At 48.1% G+C, this 18690-nt stretch overlaps 1 protein-coding gene across 1 annotated transcript; it reads right to left on the bottom strand.

Annotated features, from left to right (window-relative positions):
* Positions 1-271: 271 nt before the first annotated feature.
* SORD (sorbitol dehydrogenase) lies at positions 272-18481 on the bottom strand. Its single transcript, XM_062501358.1, has 9 exons — positions 18252-18481; positions 14886-14919; positions 13996-14160; positions 11673-11832; positions 8975-9093; positions 8666-8731; positions 2821-2996; positions 1915-2036; positions 272-1174 (listed from the first exon to the last, which is right to left on the bottom strand). Exons 1-9 carry the CDS (start codon positions 18312-18314, stop codon positions 1009-1011), a joined length of 1071 nt encoding a protein of 356 aa, XP_062357342.1. The 5' UTR covers positions 18315-18481; the 3' UTR covers positions 272-1008.
* Positions 18482-18690: the final 209 nt, after the last annotated feature.

Below are 18690 nucleotides of genomic sequence, written 5' to 3'. Positions count from 1 at the left end.
GTCCTGCCAACACTGAGTTCAACCTGCACGCTGGTGAGGCTTAGGTCTGCATAGTCCCCTGCAAACCCTTCCAACCCACCACCCCACACCTCAAGGAACACATCTGGAAGGACTCAGGCAGCCAGAATTTATTGAGGAAAGTTCAATACCAGCCCAAGGCAGGAGCTGATCTCTCAGTGCTAAAATTAACATGACTGTGATCAAAGATTATATTTTTTTCTACTTTGTTAGTACCATGTTTGTGGCTCACAAACTCAGCAGGAAGGCTTGATATTCCCAAATAATTATGATTTGTTCACAGTGGTAAAACCTTTGAGTGATGCTGTCCCTTCATGTCTCACCTGTGCTCCCCTCCATATCAAAAGCAGCTGTGCCCCCCAACAGCCCTTTCATGGGAGGCACATGAAGACAGGGCTCTCTCAGCAGTCCCAGTTTCCCTGCCTGCAGTGATCCCACAAGGAGCTGGTGGGGGGGTGACACAGCAGACATGGTCCCAGCTGGCCTCCAAGCATCACAAAAACCCCAGTTGTGAGCATTGAGAAGAGCGTGGAGAGAATGACCTGTATGTGCCAGTGCTTCCCATGGAGTGGGGAGGGCCAGGCTTTGTTCCACAGGCTGTACAGCCCCTGAGCACTCACGAGGGAAGGGAAGATATTCACATAGGGCTATCTCACATCCAGGGATTGCCATGCAGGAAATGCTGCAGCCAGGGCAGTGGGATGGGAAGGGGGAGTGCCAGCACCTCCACCCTTGCTGTGCTACATGCCAGTGACACCCTCCCTGGCACGGAGGAACCTGGCCAGTCTCTCCTGCACATGTGGTCTGTGAAGAAGAGCCACCAATTCTGCAAACCACCATCTCTAATTCAGCACTTTGATTCAAAATATTGGCTATCCATTTGTAGTTACCTGTTAATGCTCTAATGGTTAATCCCAGTGCCGTTCACCCTCATTACATCTGATTTTCTAGTTAGAAACAGCAGGGATGAGGGCCAGGCCCTAGGACAGCTCAGGGGCTCAGATCAGTGGGGTCACACTTCAGCATGACTTTGACCCCTTCACCCCTCTTGGTGGTCTCAAAAGCCTCCAGAGCCTTCTCCAGGGGAAAACGGTGCGTAACCAAAGGCTTGACGTTGATCCGCTTGGATGCGAGAAGAGCGATGGCCACAGGCCACCTGCAAGGGAAGTAGAGAGCAGACACTAGTTTGGAGTCTAAGAAAAGAGCACGGAGCAGCCTGGATCATCACAGTTATTTCCTTAGCCCAGGGAAGTTTTGCCTGCAAAGAATCTTCTGGGGAGGGAATGTCAAGTGTCTGGTATGGGACAGGCCAACTGCTCTGGGCTGTTGAGCTCTGAGAAGACAGGCACTGCTACACAGACAGTTGAGAGAGTAAGTGAAATCACAGGAAGCAAGCGAAAATCACAGGAAACTACTACTTTGGAAGCCCTGAATGAAAACCAAAACCACCATGCTCTGTTCTCCTCTTGCCCAGTGTCTCGCCTGCACACTGACAATGGTGAAGCTCAAACTCATGGACTCAGTACAGGGAGAAAAAAGAAAAAGCTTCAGTCAGCTTCCAGTCTCTTCTCTGGCACAGAGGCCCTCATATGGATTGCATTGCCACTCCATTTAGAATCATAGAAACATTGAGATTGGAAAAGGCCTCCGAGTATCAAGTCCAACCACGAATGGGCCAAATTAGAGCAACAGGGATACAAAGGGACGCAGCAGCTAATCTAGTTCCCAAACTGCCTACATAATAACACTTCTCATTTTAAGGAGAGTGACAACACTCCATAAATCCTCCCTGAAGAGCTACAGATTAAGAAAATATACTTGCTCCATTAGCAAGACAGTACATCTCTGAGGAATTTTAACTTGGAGACACATCAGCCCTCCCTGCACAAGACTCACGTGTTGCAGTAGCGGAATATCCCACGGACATCCACTTCCCGCACAGCAGCATTCACGATGGGCACTGTCACCATCTCAGGCCCCAGCCCCACCAGAACCAAGGTCCCACCAGAACGAGTGGCCTGGAGAGCAAACACACAAACAGGTTACATTTTGCAGAACAAAGCTGCAGGAACGTGTGAAGGGTCTGTCAAAAATAAAGCCACCCTTTGTGGCTGCAATGGACTGCCTGGGGCACAGCACAGAAGCCAGAGAGAGGCAGGATGCTGTCAGGAGTCTGTAAGAGTGGAATGCATGATAATCAAAACTAAAAATGCAATTTTTTGTAAGTCTCTGAAGGATTTTGGTAGGAATCTGAAATTCCTATTCTGAAAACCCCATTCTGAAAAATGGCTGGCATTTAGTACTACAAAAAGTACTTTGGGATTTCAGTGAGAGAGACTCAAAACTAAGATCCTGATGCTCTACTGGAATTTCTCTTTTTGCAGTTTGTCCCATTCCCCTCCTGTCCTTTCACTATGCAACTCCACATTAATCTTCCCCCCATCCTCCTGATAGGATGTTCATGGCAGCAAAACATCCTTTCCTTAATTTCTTCTCTCATTGCTTCTGGAATTAATTTTCTTGATTATTCTTCTTATTTGGAGATAACTTCAATGGAGAATGCTGTCCTGCTTCCTGGGCTTGGGGATCTTACTGGAGTCTCCTTGGTAAGTGGTTAAGCACCCAAGCATCAACACTTTGATTGCCTTTCTTTGTTTACAGTCTAAGGAGCAGCTTCTCTCCCCACACCAAGCCCACTTTAATTTAAGCACTGTGGGAGTGAAATAGCTCATTCACTGAACCATCCCAGAAAAAACAGACCAACACAATCACTGGTGTGCCTTTGGAACAAGTGGTACTCACATAAATTCCAGCCTGGATACAGGCTTGCACTCCTGTGCACTCCACAGTTATCTCAGGCATGCAGCCAAGCACACTTTCCACTTTGGAGGCCACCTCCTGCGGGGTCTCGTTCTTCACCTGAATGGTGAAATCTGCCCCCACCTCCTTGGCTTTTTGCAGGCGAGGGGCAGATAAATCTGTGGAAAGAAAATCAAGTCAAGAACTGGAGCATTATGTGAAAGAGAAGGAAGAACCTGAACCTGGCATCTGCTCACTATGTGTGTCCACATGGCAGTGCACAACCAGAAGCAGTGAGGATTCACTCCCTCTTGGCAGGCAGAGAATGATAAAATCCTGGAATAGTTTGGGTTGGAAGGGACTTCAAAGCTCCAATCCACTTTGAAGTTCCATTCCCTGCTATGGGCAGGGACACCTTTCACTAGACCAGGGTGCTCCAAGCCTTGTCCACCTTTGAACACTTCCAGGGATGCAGCAGTCACAGCTGTTCTGGGCAATCTGTGCCAGGGCCTCATCAACCTCACAGGGAAGAATTTCCAGTATCTCATCTAACCCTGCCCTCTGGCAGTGGGAAGCCATTCCCCTTGTTCTGTCCTTCCAGGCCCTTCATCCAAGTTCCTCTTCATCTCTCTTGGAGCCCCTTTAGACACAGGAAGGGGCTCTAAGGTCTTCCTGGAGCCTTCTCCAGGCTGAATACCCCCAGCTCTCCCAGCCTGGCTCCAGAGCAGAGGAGCTCCAGCCCTCCCCTTCATTATCTTCATTCTCCTCCTTTGGACCTGCTCTAACACATTCACATCTTTCTTGTGCTGGGAGCTCCAGATGATGAGGATGATAAAGGGCAAGCAATGAGGACACCTTAATGACACATGAGATGCCAAAGACTCCCCAGCTGCAGAAGAGGGTGTGCTTCAAAGAGGCTGAAGAACAAACCCACAGATAAAATCCACACCATGCATAGCAATGTCTGAGTGAAGGAACAGCCACCACCACTAGACTGGGGAAGTGTCTTCTAAGACCAACAGATTGTAGATGGACCAGTTTCTCTTTGGTGCTGCCAGAACACTGAGAGTGCATCAAGAAAAAGCAGCAGCCCAAGCTTCAGGAGACAACAGGCTTGGAGGATCATCAATGTGGTCATTTCAATTCTAATAGTTCACAATGAGAACAGACCATGAGCTCTCCAAGGGCTTCCTCAAGGAACCCTCAGCAGAGGCCTTCAGATGAGCAAACTGCAGAATGCAGTCATTGTAAACACTCAGTGTGTCTCCACTGTCACAGACCTGTCCTGCTCTTTACCTTTGTACCAGCTCTGAAGGCTGCTGAGCATCTCTCAGACAGTTTTTGTCACAGATGAATGAGAAGGCAAGCCCATGAAGAAAAACGGGAGTGGATCTGGTAATAAGGTGGACCTGAGACACTCCATTAACACCAAGCAACAAAGCTGGTGATGATAAACATCTCCAAGGGCATGGCTGTACTCCTGTACTCTGTTCTGAGGAATCTTGACAGGGCTGTATCACCTGAAGAGCCATGGGGGATTTGTACCACAGACCAAGCTGTCCTGCTGGGGCATCCCACATCCCCTGGAAGAAAGCTACTTATTCCTCTCCAGGCACCACTGGTAACCAGGTCCTCTCTGGAGATGAGGACATGGACAACTGAGGAGAAGAGTGGGATTTCCCAGGAAAGAATCACCTCTTTTCCCTACACTAAAGCAGTGGTCTAGAGGGGTCTGCATGCTGGTACTGGAAAAGATGTAACGGACAAGATTTCCTAAACCCAAATTGAGGAATGGTCTCCAGCCAGAAGTCCTGGGCTTGAAGAGTCAGAAAACAATGCCTATGCTACGGGCACACACAGCAAAGAGGATAACATCCCTCTCACCAGGGCAGAGTCTTCAGAGAAGTCAGAGATAGGGTGGGGTGAAAATATCAAGGGAAAGAGGAGAAGAATCAGACCAGTTCTCTGACATGAGCTGCTCTGACTCAGACACAGTCCTGGGAGCGAGTCAGGCCAGAGGCTCTACCCTGCCCATCCCACAGCAAAAATGATGGCACTCACTGGCAGGGCAGGGGATGGACAGGCTCTCACTGACAGGCCAAATGATGAACAAGCCCCCATGGGCAGCCGGAAGGCTCGGGATGCCAAGCGTGGGCACACCTACCAAGCTGAGCAACCAGGAGAGTTGTGGAGGGCATTTCAAGAAGGGGTAACAAAGGGTAATAAAAGGCAGACCAAAGAGAAAAAGCCAAGGCTGAAAAGAAAGGACAGCATCACCCTGGAAGCCCCAACATGGGCTTGGTCCTGTGGCTGCAGGAGTCACGTCTGTCCCTCCCAAGCTCTTAGCATTGGGCTCCAGGCCATGTGTGGGACCGTGCTTGAGCTAGCTGAGGTGCACTCAGAGACCTCCCATGTACCAATTGCATGGCCAGGGGCATTTTGAGGCACTTCAAGTGCTATGAAACACTGCTGCCCAGCATGGTTTGTGTCTCCCAAATCTCAGTGTATGGCAAGGATTCTGAAGGGGTTCAACAGTCCTCTCAAGTAATGACTAAACTCCCTGTGAAGTTTGGTCTCACAATAGCAGCTCACAGCAGACACAGCTGGATTCTACCATTTTTAACATCTGCTGAGTCACTAATGCATTTTAAATTATAAATATATCTTAAAATTATATATATATAAATATTATATACATGCTATTCTATATTTTACATATTTACATATTTTATATATTTTATACTTTCTCTCTGGTAGAAATAATCCACAGGCAGTGTCCTAGAGTAACCAGGCAGCCAGTGCATTTCAAAGGGCCACAAAAACACTCTCAGGCAGCAAAAAATCCCACAGCTTCCCTGTAGCTGACCTCTGATTTGCTAACCTGCTCAGAAAGGAAGCCCTGGCTCTAAGCAGCACATGGAATGCAGCAGCAACACTGCCAGCCCTAGCCAGGGCTGCAATAACATCTCAGTACACCTGAACCACCAGGAAACACTTAGTGAAGCAGACAGTTCTGCAGGTTACTGGATCGTTCAGAGCTCCAGGCACTTGTGAGTCTTGGAAAGGATCAAGTCCTTTGGACTTTTAACTCACACAGCTATTGGGAAACTGGTCAACTAAACAATTAATGACTTGCATCTTGCCTCTAGCCAGAAATTTGTTTTCACTTCCCAGTGCCTGGAGCTAATTAAAGTTTTGATTGCTTCCAATGAAGTTATCAAATTGCCCTTAAGTTTCTCATGATCGTTTATGAGCCAACTTAACAGGCAAATAAATAGTCTTTATTATTCTCAGATTTTCTGTGTTGATCTTTTATTCTCAAAGGAGCTGAGCTCTGTACAGTTGATCACCTCCCCTGACCTTGAATTCCAAGGTTTCTGGAGGCATCAACACCCAGAACTTCAGATTCAGAGAGAACAAGGAGAATAATTTCCCTTAAGTAGGAATTATTCATTATTAAATGCACCTTCAGTGACAGACAGTGCAATGCAAGACAGCCCAACATGAACACCTAAACTGCCCCTTCACTTACTGGGGAGGAAGGCTAATCTTTTGCATGTATCTAAGGAGAAAAGCAGCTTTTTAGAGCAACAGCAAGGCAGAAGGACAGGAGAAAGTTGCCCATAAATATCAACCACACCCACTCAGGAATGGAGTGGAGAAAGACACAGACCCTTTGGTAGAGTAAATGAGGACCCATGAACCAAATTGGTCTTTTCACCCAACTGGCATACATTAAATATATCAAACACTCCAGACTAGCCAAAGACAGAAGCTGTAGGAGGTGAGTTCTCACAAAAAAAAAAGCTTTTCTAAATATTTCTGTGCCTGCGAGAAGCTTGTGAAAACAAACACAGACTTTTAAAGCCAGAAGTGCTGCACAGACAAAGCTTTTCACAGACACATGATAAAAACACAGGGCAATTAATTCAAATCATCTGGTAGCAAAGTACAAAAGGGGGCAGACAGGCACCTCACAGGTGTTGACTCCAAAGCCAAAACAAAAAGCAGTTCCTTGAGACAGGCAGCAAAATCTCCAGCAGCAACAAGCCAAACCAAACCCATTCCACAGCTCTTGTCACACACAAATATTTGACTTGGGACAGCACCTTCATGGGTGTCTTTGAGCACTTCAGCCAAACCCCTCTTACATGGAAGAGACATCCATAAATCAGAATCCGTACCTAGGCTAGCAAATAAAGATAAGAAAGGGTAATTCCATGTATTCAAGCTTGATGATCCTACAAACCAAGCACCAGGATCCTCCTGTGGCACATGACGGCCAGCTCAGCTGGCCCAAGGTCCCCATCAGCAGCAGCTCCTGATACTAAGGGGTACACACCCAGGCTGGAGCAGGAATGAGGGGCAGACTGAGCCAGCTGCTTCAGCCCCACCAACCCCCACACACCAAGCCTTCCCCACCCAGGGAACGGGCCACCCCCAGCCCTTGCACCAGCCCAGCACCACCTGGGCACAAGGTTCCTTGTTTGTGATTCAGGAGGCAGAGATGTTTTTCCTGCTACAGCAAACAACATCCTCAAATGACAACACTTCACAAAATCTGAGGTGTGGACTGATCACATTCATCAAGAACAAACGCCTGCAGGGTGAGGCCAGAACAGCTAAAAATGCCCTGGACTTGACAGCAAAAGGATTAAGGGAGGAGAAGGCAATAATGTGTCTTGTATTTTGACCTGTGCTACTTCTGAAGGATGTTTCTGTGAAGGCAAGAGGGTGGGACCTGAATTTTATCTCTTGACCCAAAAATGGAAACACAGTAATGGAAAGGTCAAAAATACACCTGGCTCAAGGTATGGGAGGTGAGTAACAGCCTTCTGGAAGGTCCAGATCCTTTAGGGCTTTGACATAAAAACTGCAGCAATCTGTGCTCAATGTCCAGTGGGACCTCTAACTGCTCCTCCTGACCATCACCACTCAGAAAGATTGAAGAGTAATAGTGGGAGCTGGAAACACCATTTCCAGACCCTGTTCAACCCCACGTGGAAATTTCAACCAGAAAACACCCTGAGGTTACTCCAGCTCTCTATCCTTCTGGCAAGCTACAGAGAGAGAGGGCCTGAACCTTAAGGGGAGCTAGGAGGAGCTGGGCTAGGTTAGCATGGCAAAAAAAAAGGGGGGGGGATGGAATGGCTGCCTCAACAACCTGAAGGGCAGCTGCAAAGGTGATGAAGATTCATTTCAGTTCTTGCATGAAAGGGAAATCTCCACAAGTTACAGTTTGTGAGTGGACCCTAGAAAAGCTTCATCATTAAGAGATGCAGACCTGGAGATGGTATCTAGAAAAAAATGGGATCTCCTTCCTCAGAGGTTTTCCCATCCCAGCTGGACAAAGAATCCTGCAAGCAGCAGCTCAATGTCCAGGATACAGTTAAGCAAGTAATGCCCATTTCTGAAAGGCAGAGACCCCGAAAAGGCCATTTCAGTCACTGTGAATAACCAATGAAAAATGAAACCCCCAGCAGGAGCAGACAGAAGGGCAGAGAAAGACAAGTGGAGAAGTACAGTGTGGCTGCACACGGAAAACAATGTGCAAACACTGTCTGGGCCATCATCCTACACTACCAGAGATAAAAATAACCTGCTAAGATCCAACCTTCCTGAAAGGTGGTCAAATACTGTAACAGGCTGTCCAGGGAAGTGGTGAAATCACTGTTCCTGGAACTGTTCAAAAAACTTGTGGATGAGGCACTTATGGACAGGGTTGGGCTTGGCAGTGCTGGGTTTATGGTGGGACTCAATGATCTAAGTACTTTTTTCAAACCTTAATGATTTTGTGATTCTGTATGGTGGGGAACAGGCACACTCTGAAAGGGCTAAAAGGACTTACCTGTAACTACCACAACTGCTGCACCCATCATCTTTGCAACAATCACATTAACGAGGCCGATTGGTCCTGGGTAAACAGGGGAGAAAGAGAACATGTACCACTGCCAGGTAGCATCAGCCCCACCTCTGAACATGTCCAGAGTTCAGCGTGCTCCTGGTCAAAGGAGGCTTTGGCAGCCCCAAGGTCCCCCTCATCACACCTGAGACTCTGCCATGACCCACCCTTCCAGCAGAGCCCAGAAGCAGAGCCTGAGCCTGCCCACCCCTCCCTGCAGGCAGGGAACCCAAGGACTGACTGCAATCACTGTACCAGAGCCAGACACGAAGACTTTGCTTCCCAGAGTGACTCCCGCTCTTTTGCAGGCATGGATTCCCACTGAGAGGGGCTCAATAAGGGCTCCTTCCTCAAAGGTGACATTATCTGGAAGCCTGCAAGAGTGGGACACAAGGAACAGTCACCAATGCAGTTTATGAGGGTGAAGACCAAACAGGGGTGTAAAACACAGTGGCAAAACACACTGCCACCTGTGGTTAGAGAAATATGCTGCAATATGCTTCAAGAAGTTCCATTGCTTCTTTCCTCCTCTGAAAGGGCATCAAGTCCACCTGAAGCATTTACCAGTGAGGTTTGCACCAAGCACCACACCCAGGGACCCACAAACTTCCCCACATCAACTCTCCAGTGCGTGGGGAATCAATAAGGACTCCTTTGCTGCTCATTCCTTTTGGAATAAACCCCCCAGTTGCATATGTACCACCCTGATGCTGTCCTATGGCTCATCCAACAGTGAGCTCCCAGACCACTCACCAGGGTTGAATCAGCTTTTAAAAAATATCCTGCTGCCAAAGGTGATGCCACCAGGAAAGGTAGCCAGATCCAGGTCTCCCCATAACACCCAGGATCACCTTCCCTGATGCACCAAGTGTTTAGCACCAAGTGTTTAAGTGGACTGGTCCCAGCATGCACCCTCCCAGCAGTCAGGGACAATGTGTGCAGTGAGTATCAAACACCATTTGGACAAAAACAGCTCTGTAATGCAGCCAACATAAGTGATGGAAAAAAGCAGAGGAAATTAAACCCTTCTGAACTGCTGAAAGAAATAAATATCAGCCCCACAACACTGCCCACCAGTAAGCCACCAGTGTGGGTTCTCACACAGCTCTGGGAGCTGTGCCTGCTAGGTGGGGGTCTCTGTGACTGGGAAGCTCAAGGTCAGATCTCAGTCAGGCCAATGTGAAGCCAAAGAAAGGGAAATGATGGCTGTGGGAAGACAGCTGTAAGATATCTGCATATCCCTTATTTCCAAGAGGCTTTAAAGGTCTGTCTCCAAGAGCTCCATTGTCACAGAGCTTGGCATCATGTTTGATACTTCTGGGTTTGGGCACTGCCTGCTCAATGGGGAGGGCAGCTTCACAGCATGATCCCACCTTGATCAAGTTACTCAGAGCACCCAACACAGAATCTGTCCACCAGCAGGGCACACAATTACTGTCCAAATGTGTGAAAGCTCACTGAGCTCAGCCATCATCTGTTCTTAGGAAATTTGTGCTGGCAGAACGACTGCATGCCAGGGAATCTGCTCTACATGAGCCAGCCACAGCACTGCTGATCTGAAACCGGGAGCACCAGGTCCATGCTTTGCATCCCAAAGCAATAAAATAAAACAAAACAAAACAAAATAAAATAGCCAAAGTAATATTTGCTCAAATTGGAGGAAAAAAAGCAAAAGCCTAGAAGAAGCCAGCTACAAACTAACCACTTCCTCTCAAGCAAAGACTTATGATGTTGTCAGAAAATGTTTTTTTGATACACAGGAAATCTCTGACAGCGGGTCTGGACAGTGAGATGCTAATCCCATCCAGACCAGCACCTCATCCTGACAGCAGCTGCTTGGGATCTGTTTTGAAAGCTTCCTGCCTGAGGACTCTAAGGAGAAAAGCAGTCAAGTGCCTCCTTCTGACTGACGCAACCCTGAACACTTTCCGTGCAGAATCCAGAGATGAATCCCAAGGAAGTGCCTGCTCATGGAAGTACCAACCCCATACACGCTGAAAAAGAAAAAGCTCCACAGGTAGAGCAGCCTCAGGGGGACACTACTTGGGCTATTTTCAACTCTTTGTTAAAGGCACTTAAATGGTTATAATATCATACAAGTTTTTTCAGATCTTTAGAGTATTTGAGGCCCTGGCACAGGTTGCCCAGAAAAGTTGTGGCTGCCCCATGTCTGGAACTGTTCAAGGTCAGGCTGAATGGGGCTTGGAACAACCTGCATTAGTGGAAGGTGTCCTTGCCCATGGTAGGGGGTGGAATGGGAAGAGCTTTAAGGTCCCTTCCAAGCCAAACCCTTTTGGGATTCTATGATTTGTCAGAGTGTTAAAGCACAGATTTGCTTCTAAGCAAATGTGCCAGTGCTGCCACAATTAATAACATATTCAAGTTTGATGAACTGGACCTGAAAACAGATATGTTGTAATGTTGGTAGCTTAGTGGAGACACTCAGAGACACATGAAAAAACAGCTCAGCAGGGCCACTGCTTTCTGTTCCTGCTCTGCTCAAAGTGGAATGACTTTGTTTCAAACAACAGAGCGAGATGTCAGCAGTCACCCTGGTGTTTCCCAAAAAGCAGCAGCAAAACTCAGCTCAAAGAACCAGACAAAGACCTTCAGGCACTGGCCTAGGAAGGCAAGGATATGAAAAGAGACTGGAAAGAAACCAAGAGCAGGGAGCAAATGGGAAAAGGAAAATAATTAAAGGGTAAACCAGAGGTGACATCCCAGGAGACTTGCAAGCAATGTTTATGTCTGGCACCAGAGGGGATAAACTGCCTGCCTGACAAACCCTTTGCAAAGTGGCTGCCATCCAAGCTTAGGCATGTTATTTATGGATCAGAAAGCAATAAAACCTGTTGAGATCACATAAAGTGTTCCGTAGGGTCAAGAGGTGATTGCTGCAGCTAATCTCCCCCCGGAGAGTTTGTATTTCTCTGTGGAGGGAGCATGGACTGACTTGTAGCAGTAGCTTGCACTGTGCTTGTAGTAGCGGCACAGGTTCCCATCGTCGGGGGGTGTTGCACAGAAGAAGATGGTCGGGGACAGGTTGTAGCGCCCAGTTTTGCAGAATTCATCCATTTCCCTTGGGACACCCGGCTCGATGGCCACACGGTCACCTGCCAGGATGAAAGCACATGGAGTGGGTCAGGGACAGGGTGACACACAAATAGGAGCAGCACCAAAAAAACACAGAAACACTGGCACCATACAGGCAGGAGGGACACGAGGAAGGTCTTGCTGCACACACCAGGCTGCTTCCCAATGCTCCTTTCACAGCAGCCTCATCACCAAGGTCTTCCCAGGTACTTGGAAAGAGATGGTGTTCCAGAGGCACAGGCACAGATAGAAGCTCAGCCACACACACACCTTCCTCCAACTGCCTTGCAGCCAACCTCAGCAGATGAAGGGGCAGCCCCCAGGCAATCATACTGTGACCAGATATTACGATGAACCTGTAGAAGAGGAAATACTGAGGATGGAGCTGGTGAGCTTGGCTAGCCACCACGCTGCCACAGATGGAAAGGGCTGTGCCTTGGGAATCATAGAATCATGGAAGTATTTGTGTTGGAAGGGAACTTAAATTTCAGCTTGTTCCACTTCCTACCATGGGCAGGGACAGCTTCCAAGCCTCATCCAATCCAGCCTTGAACACTTCCAGGAATGAGGCAGCCACAGCTTCTCTGGGCAGCCTGTGCTAGGGCCTCATCACCCTCACAGAGAAGGAAGCTTAAGGTGCAGAACACCCAGGACCTGGCAGGATTTATCTGGGAACAGAGACAGCTTGGTGCTACAGTGGAGTAGCCCAGGGTGCTGGAAGGATACCTGCTGCAGGACAAAGAGCTAGTATTTAACTGCAGTCACAAAGCAGTATGGACCAGAGAAAACAGGGTGAGCATAGCACAACTTGCAAGTACACAATGGACACAAAGCCTCACATTTATTTGGCAGAGAAATCAGAGCCAAAACTCTGAGCAAAACCCTCCACCAATAGACTTTTAGGCAGCCGTAGGGATAAACAGGGTGGAAGTAAAGAGCCATCTAGGTCACTACATTGCCTCTGAGCTGGCCAACAACAGGTGTCTGACAGGGCAGAGGCAGGACAAGCACATACTGAATACTCTCCCAGCCTCACATTATACACAGCTGTGAGGCCTCCCAAGTCCCAAGTGGTTTGTTTGTATTCAGTAACACTCAACAACTTCTCCTCCTTCCACCATGTAAACTACATGGTCTGCTACATCTCAGGTGAATGCTTCACCTCACTGTGCCTTGCTCTGGTGCTAGAGCAACCAGAGAATGGGCAACCTGATCTCCCAGCCCTCCATGACTCCTCACACCTTTGAGTTGTCTCCCTAGCTCTCAGCTCGAGTTCCTGACTTGGACATTTGTCATAGATGCTGTTCCACCAAGAGGTCTCCTTGTCATCCTCTGAACCTTTCTCAGTTCTTTTACATCCTTTCGGAAAGGAGGAGACCAGAACTGCATGCAGAGTTCCAGATATGCACTGACATCCTCTGAGTCTCTGTCCTCTTCCTAACAGTGATTTGCATTTTCACAGCTGTGGAGACAATCCTGCTATTCCCAGTGTCAGGGCCAAAGGTCTCACCTTTCAGCAGTGATGGTTAGCACAGCATTTCAGATATGAAGCTGGTTTTGTTTGTTCTGTCGTGGCTATCACCTTTTGTCTTCCTGCATTGAAGCTCACCTGCATCTCACTGGTACCTCTCAGGTCTGTCTGTAATTCTTGCTGGCTCTCCCCCACATCCTTTCCACCTTGCCTAAGTTTCTCTCAGCAAACCTTACAAAATTCCCTCCTAGTCCATTTTCTAGGATATTCATAGTGAGCTGTGGAGGTCCCACCACAGGGCCTGGAGCAGTTGTTCCAGTGACTTGCACTGCAAGAGGTCATTTGCTCCTTCAAGAACACACACAGAGAAGAAACACTCACAGCAGGTTGCTGGCAAGAGCTATAGGTGTGGTTTCTGAAGGTTTATCAAGCTTCCCTAAAAGGCACCTTTTACCAGTATACACTCTGCTCTACATTAAAATATAGCCAGGCCAGCTCAGCTCTACATATCCCAGGATAAAGCTACCTAAGGAATATCATATACTAGTGGCCAAGATGGGTGACTAATTGCAGTGCAGTGACACTTTTTGAAGGAGGTCACACTGTGAGGTCAGAACTTCAGATAAATTTACGTGACGGAACACAGCTTGTTACGACATATTCTCAGAAATTATTATGAGGAAAACAAACAAGTGGGTTTGGTTCCAGGTACCTGGTTTCAGATGAGTCACCCCAGAGCCCACTTTTACGACAGTCCCGGAAGCTTCATGTCCCAACACCATGGGATTCTTGACAACAAAATCCCCAATTCGACCGTGCTGCCAGTAGTGAACGTCAGAGCCACAGATCCCAACGGAATGCATGCGCAGGAGGACCTCTGCCAGAAAAGGAGGGAAGGGTCCTTGTAGAAAAACTGACCTTCTTAGGCACTGAAACAGCAGCACATGGGCTGTCCCCAGGCCCCAGAGCAAATCCCAAGCCAGTGTTGACATATGTGAGTTTATTGGCATTCAATCAACACACCAGAATTGTGTGCGCTCACGTTAGAAGTGGCACATTCGTGAGCCACCTGCTGAAATGCAAAACTATGCAATGATTCACAAAGCAAGAAGGCTTAAAATAGGGTAAGAAAAAAGCTAATGTCAATAAAAATACGGCAAACAAAGTAATACAATTAAAGAGGGATGTTATTATTGCTGGAGAAGGAATAAAATAGCAAGTCCATTTAATTTTCCCTTCTCCCAAAGCTATGATTTCAGCTCCAGAGAGTTAGTGAATCAAATTTCTATCAGCCCATATGCCCATCCTATTAATGTTTAGTCCTGCATAAGATCATGACACGTCCCAGGCACCATTTACTGTAACATACATGAACTGATGGAACAGGAAACAAAAAAAAAGCCATATAAAGGGGTTTATTTGTGACTGCTCCAGCTTTTCTTTTCAGCTGGAAAAGCAGCATTATCTATTTCAGCAACACAATAATTTTCTGGACAATTTTGTACTTCCTCAGAAATATTTTATATTATCGAGAAGCAACAAAAGAGAATGAGAAAACAAAGAGAGAAGAAGGCAGCCAGAATCAGTCATCTATAGACCTACCATTGGGACCTGGTTCTGGGATTGGACGGTTTTCCTATGGACAAAAGGAAAAAAAAAAATAAGCTGCTTGTTCATATCCCTGGGAATATCTGTGGAAACTTAGCTCTGGTTAGCTCAGGTAAATCCATCACCAGACAGGGTTTTTGGTTCTGTCTTTCTCATAAGACATGGCTGGGCCATGTGGAGCCTGCTCCTAAGCTCCCCTCATTTTCCATGCTCAGTGGAATAACACAGGTAGCTGTAGGAGTAAGCACACTGCCAGCCTGTAAATCCACTCTCTGAATCAGTTTGCAGTAAATTCACTTTCACTGCCCAGATAAGAGACACATACTAAATTTCCCTGCACTGGAGCAGCCCCAAATTTCAGCTGAATACTTCATCCATCCCACTGGCTGAAAAAAGAAAAAATTACCTTCTGTAGCCAGGAAGATTCTGAACCACCTGTTCTGTAAAGCCTTAATATTGCAGTGCTTTTATTATTATTTTAAACAATACAAAACTTCTTTACTACATAATCACAGAATAACAAAATCACACAATGGTTTGGGTTGGAAAGGACCTTAAAGCTTATCTCTTTCTACACTGTCAGAGATACCTTCCACTAGACCAGGTTGCTCCAAGACACATGTTTGAACACTCCCCAGGATGGGGCAGCCACAGCTTCTCCAAGCAACTTGTGCCAGGCTTCACCAACTTGTGTCAGTAATGCATATTTTACATATAATATTTATACATAATAATTTATACATAATACACACATAATGTTTTATACCTATTAAAGTACACATCCACATTCTCTTGTAATTGCCATAGCACCTCTTTATGGGATGAATTATTAGAAAAGTGGCCCATATTACCCTTCCACCCAAACAACACCTGCAGGGCTTTTGCCTTCACCAGGCTCCCTCAGCTGCCTCAAAAGCCAAAGGAATATTTTTGCTGGGTTTTACAACATCAGGACAATACAACGCCCACCCTGAAGATCATGTCTCTAAGAAAAACCCCCCAGAGTAGTGCCAACAATAAAGCCTTAAAAATTCATTTGCTGCTCAGACTTTGAGAAGCACTGTTCTGCATTTTAACTATTTAAATCCCAGCATATTTCTCAACTCCTATTTTGTAACTCAGCATTCTAAACATCATGGAAAGACAAACTCTGGCAACATGTTCTCATATGACTCAACCAACTGAAATTTTCTATGTTCAGACCTGTATCTGCAATTTTTCAGTGTTTTGTTACACTGAGGATACAGCCCAGAGAATTATTTCTAAAAGAGGTCAATCTAGATGTAACCTCTTCTATAGAAAATGCAATAAGCACAGGATCTGGTGACACACCAGAGGTAACAGACCACCTCAGACTGAACAGAAAGTCCATAGTGACAGATAAAGCCAACCCCTAGCTGAAAATGTGTGTGTGGAAAATAATCCCAGCCCACTTTTTTTTTTTCAGCCTGATTTGGAGAAAATGGGAGTGACCAAAGTGGAGAACACCAAAGATAACACAAGAGAACACAAATTCTGCTTGTTATCTGTTGTTCACTAAGTTCAGAAATGGTGACTGGTAAAGAAAACACAGCAAATATTTTCTGTGAAAGGAGACAAGGCAAGAGAGGCCATGGTACAAGTATAAAACCAAAAAATCACAAACGGGCAGCAAAGAGGAGTCTGTGCAACTACCTAAGGACAAGAGGAGAGTCAACAAAATAAACCAGACACATTTTCATACAGCACATGGATCACAGCAACTCTGCCCACAGGAAACATGTCCAAAACTCAAGAAGGGTGTGGGAATTACAGGAAGATGGCTTCACCCAGCTTTGGGTATCAATAAAAGATAACAAGTTTGGAGCTCACTGCTGAGACTACTCCTGTGACCAGTAGGTCAATACAGAGGGCACCACCCACACTGCGGAAAGGAAGTTCAGGGAAGCCCAGGAGGATCACACAAGGTGCTGCCAGTGAGACAGGAGGGCACTGGTGACCAGCTCGAAGGTCTCCAGCAGTACAAATACCCAAGGAAAACTCACACATCTGGGTGTAAGCCAGTTTAGAGACCAGCAATACAGATGTGATGGAGCCAGTGTCCACCTTCACAAGTCTCAGACACTTTTCTTAAATCACAGGGGTATGGAAATGTGTTCTTGAACAAGAGGGACCACTCAGCCCTTTGATTTATTTTTGTACTCAGGCTACATGCGATTGCGGGGAAAGCGAAATTGTGTCAAAGGAGCCCGAGAGCCACCCGGGAGCCACAGGAGCCACCTACAGGGCACCACTCAGGCTTTGGCACGTGTCGCTTTATCTGGGCGGCAACAGTAAATAATCCACCTGTTTCCTGGTAATCACTCCCTAAACAAGGCATGTATCTAAAGCCTGTGCGTTCCCGAGAGCCCTCCTGCCAGGATCCTGTGTACAGAAAGCCGCTTGCCAATGTCTGCCCATGGAAATCTTCCTTCCCCTCTTTGGGCACTCACCAAACTGGAAAACACGACTCTGCAGCAGTGCCATAGTGATTCGGCACCCAGAAAGAGCAGAGCATTAGCAGCCAGAGAAGAAAAATGAGCCTAAAGTACTAAAAAAGTACCAAATAAAAGCTCCCCCTGTCCAGGAGGGTCCTTCAAGCACCTGCTCCCCCTAAATGATCTGTCTTGCTGCTCACCTGGCTCTGGCAGCCCAAAGGGGCAACAAGCAGCCGGCATCCCTGTTCCCTGGAAGGGCCGAATTCAGCTGTGAGAGTGCGAGGAGGGGATGGGGGGAGAGTTTTTTTGGGGGGATTCTGGATTTCAGGGATGAAGGCAAAGATCTCAAGATTATCCTCTCCCGTGTCCTCTAAGAGCATTGTGCAGCTGAAACCTTTCCAACACCGGCAAAACGGAAAATACACGACAGCTAAAAATAGATCATGCTTCTGATACTGCTGTATCCTTCTGCTTCCTTGAATGAGTGTATCTATGAATTTATTTCCCTTGCAAAAATGTTGCACCTCCCAGGCACGCGAGGACAGGTGATTTTCGGTTGTTTTGTTTTGTTTTGGTTTGGTTTGGTTTGTTTTGTTTTTTTTTCCCCTGTCCGGGTCATTCCCCATAACGCTGCGGAGAGCCCGAAGCGGCCCCAGGCTTCCCCACAGAGGGGATGGGAGGGCTCCGGCCATGGGACGCGCCCGAATTTGGGTCCCCGCGCCCCCCAGGTGTCCCCGCTGACACGGCAGCAGGCAGCCGGGGCCCGGTTCACGCTCTCCCGGAACCGGGGGTGCCTGGCCCGCCCTGAGCACCGCGGGCCCGGCCCCAGGCCCGCCGGAGCCGCTCCCCACCCCGCCGGCTTCCGAGCGCGCCCCCGCCCGGCCCCGGCTCCTCCCGGCCGTACCAGGCGCAGGTCCCCGGCTCGGTGAACCACCACGGCCACGTTCTGTCCCAGCGCCGCCGCCATGGCTTAGCTCGGCGCGGCCCCGGGTTCAAGGGTCGCTGCTGGGGGAGGCTGCGCTCGCTACGGCCCCCGCCCGCCCGCCGGGCCCGGCAACGCCCCCGGCGACAGCGAGCGGGCACGGCCCGGCTCCGGCCCGACCCCAGCGCCAGGCCCAGCTCTAGCTGCAATTGCAGGCCTCAGTCCCTGCTCCAGTTCCATCCCCAGTTCCATCCCCTGCTCCAGCTCCAGGCCCAGGTCTCCCAGCTCCAGGCGTCAGCCCCTGCTTCAGTTCCAGCCCCAGCTCCAGGCCCCAGCCCGAATTCCAGGCCTCAACCCCTACTACAGTTCCAGCCCCAGCTCCATCCCCTGCTCCAGCCCCAGCTCCAGGCCTCAGCCCCTG

The sequence above is a fragment of the Cinclus cinclus genome, chromosome 13, assembly GCF_963662255.1.
Source record: "Cinclus cinclus chromosome 13, bCinCin1.1, whole genome shotgun sequence".
Lineage (NCBI taxonomy): Eukaryota > Metazoa > Chordata > Aves > Passeriformes > Cinclidae > Cinclus > Cinclus cinclus.
This window is presented reverse-complemented; position numbering and strand designations above follow the sequence as displayed.